Consider the following 804-nt stretch of genomic DNA (forward strand, 5'->3'; position numbering starts at 1 on the left):
GCAGCTGACCTGGGGCGGGGGCCCCGCAGCTGTCTGAGGGCCCCGCAGCTGACCTGGGGCGGGGGCCCCGCAGCTGTCTGAGGGCCCCGCAGCTGACCTGGGGCGGGGGCCCCGCAGCTGTCTGAGGGCCCCGCAGCTAGGCGCTTCATTCAGCGGAGCAGATCAGAGCTGCTCCCTTTGCCTTCATCCACAGAGGAACTTCAGCTTCTCAGTTCCTCCAGATCCCATCAGCCAATCGCTTCCTGTCAGTTCAGACATTATCAATTAATGGAGAAAGATTAATTTTTCTAAGCTTAAATTGGCCCCAAAAGCATCAGAGATGTTTAGACTGAAGTTAAAATCAGTCTCGTTCTCCGGATGGATCCTTTAGAATAATTTCCTTCTCATCTGTTCCACCCGTTTCTTCTTCTGGGTTTTAGTTGTTTTTATCTCTTTAACGCTGCTACCTGAACATCATGCAGTTAAACATGGATCTGAGACGCATCTGAATGTTTCCAGGAGAACATATGTTGGAGCGATGCCCGGGAAAATGATCCAGTGTCTGAAGAAAACCAAGACGGAGAACCCGCTGGTGCTGATCGACGAGGTGGGTCATCTGAGTGATGTGGGAGGGGCTGATTATTGTGATAAAGGCCCGACGCGTCGATCACGCCGTAACGGAGGTCAGGGCCCGACGCTTCGCTCACGCTGTAACGGAGGTCAGGGTCCGACGCGTCGCTCACGCCGTAACGGAGGTCAGGGCCCGACGCGTCGCTCACGCCGTAACGGAGGTCAGGGCCCGGCGCGTCGCTCACGCCGTAACGG

At 56.1% G+C, this 804-nt stretch overlaps 1 protein-coding gene across 1 annotated transcript in view; it reads left to right on the forward strand.

Annotated features, from left to right (window-relative positions):
- lonp1 (lon peptidase 1, mitochondrial) overlaps nt 1-804 on the forward strand; it is a 31,618-nt gene that overhangs the window by 14,718 nt on the left and 16,096 nt on the right. Inside the window, exon 11 of the mRNA XM_015390038.1 lies at nt 499-586. Coding sequence (XP_015245524.1) covers nt 499-586 — 88 coding nt within the window. The remainder of the gene's footprint in view (nt 1-498; nt 587-804) is intronic.

The sequence above is a fragment of the Cyprinodon variegatus genome, unplaced genomic scaffold (genome assembly GCF_000732505.1).
Source record: "Cyprinodon variegatus isolate N-32 unplaced genomic scaffold, C_variegatus-1.0 Scaffold483, whole genome shotgun sequence".
NCBI lineage: Eukaryota > Metazoa > Chordata > Actinopteri > Cyprinodontiformes > Cyprinodontidae > Cyprinodon > Cyprinodon variegatus.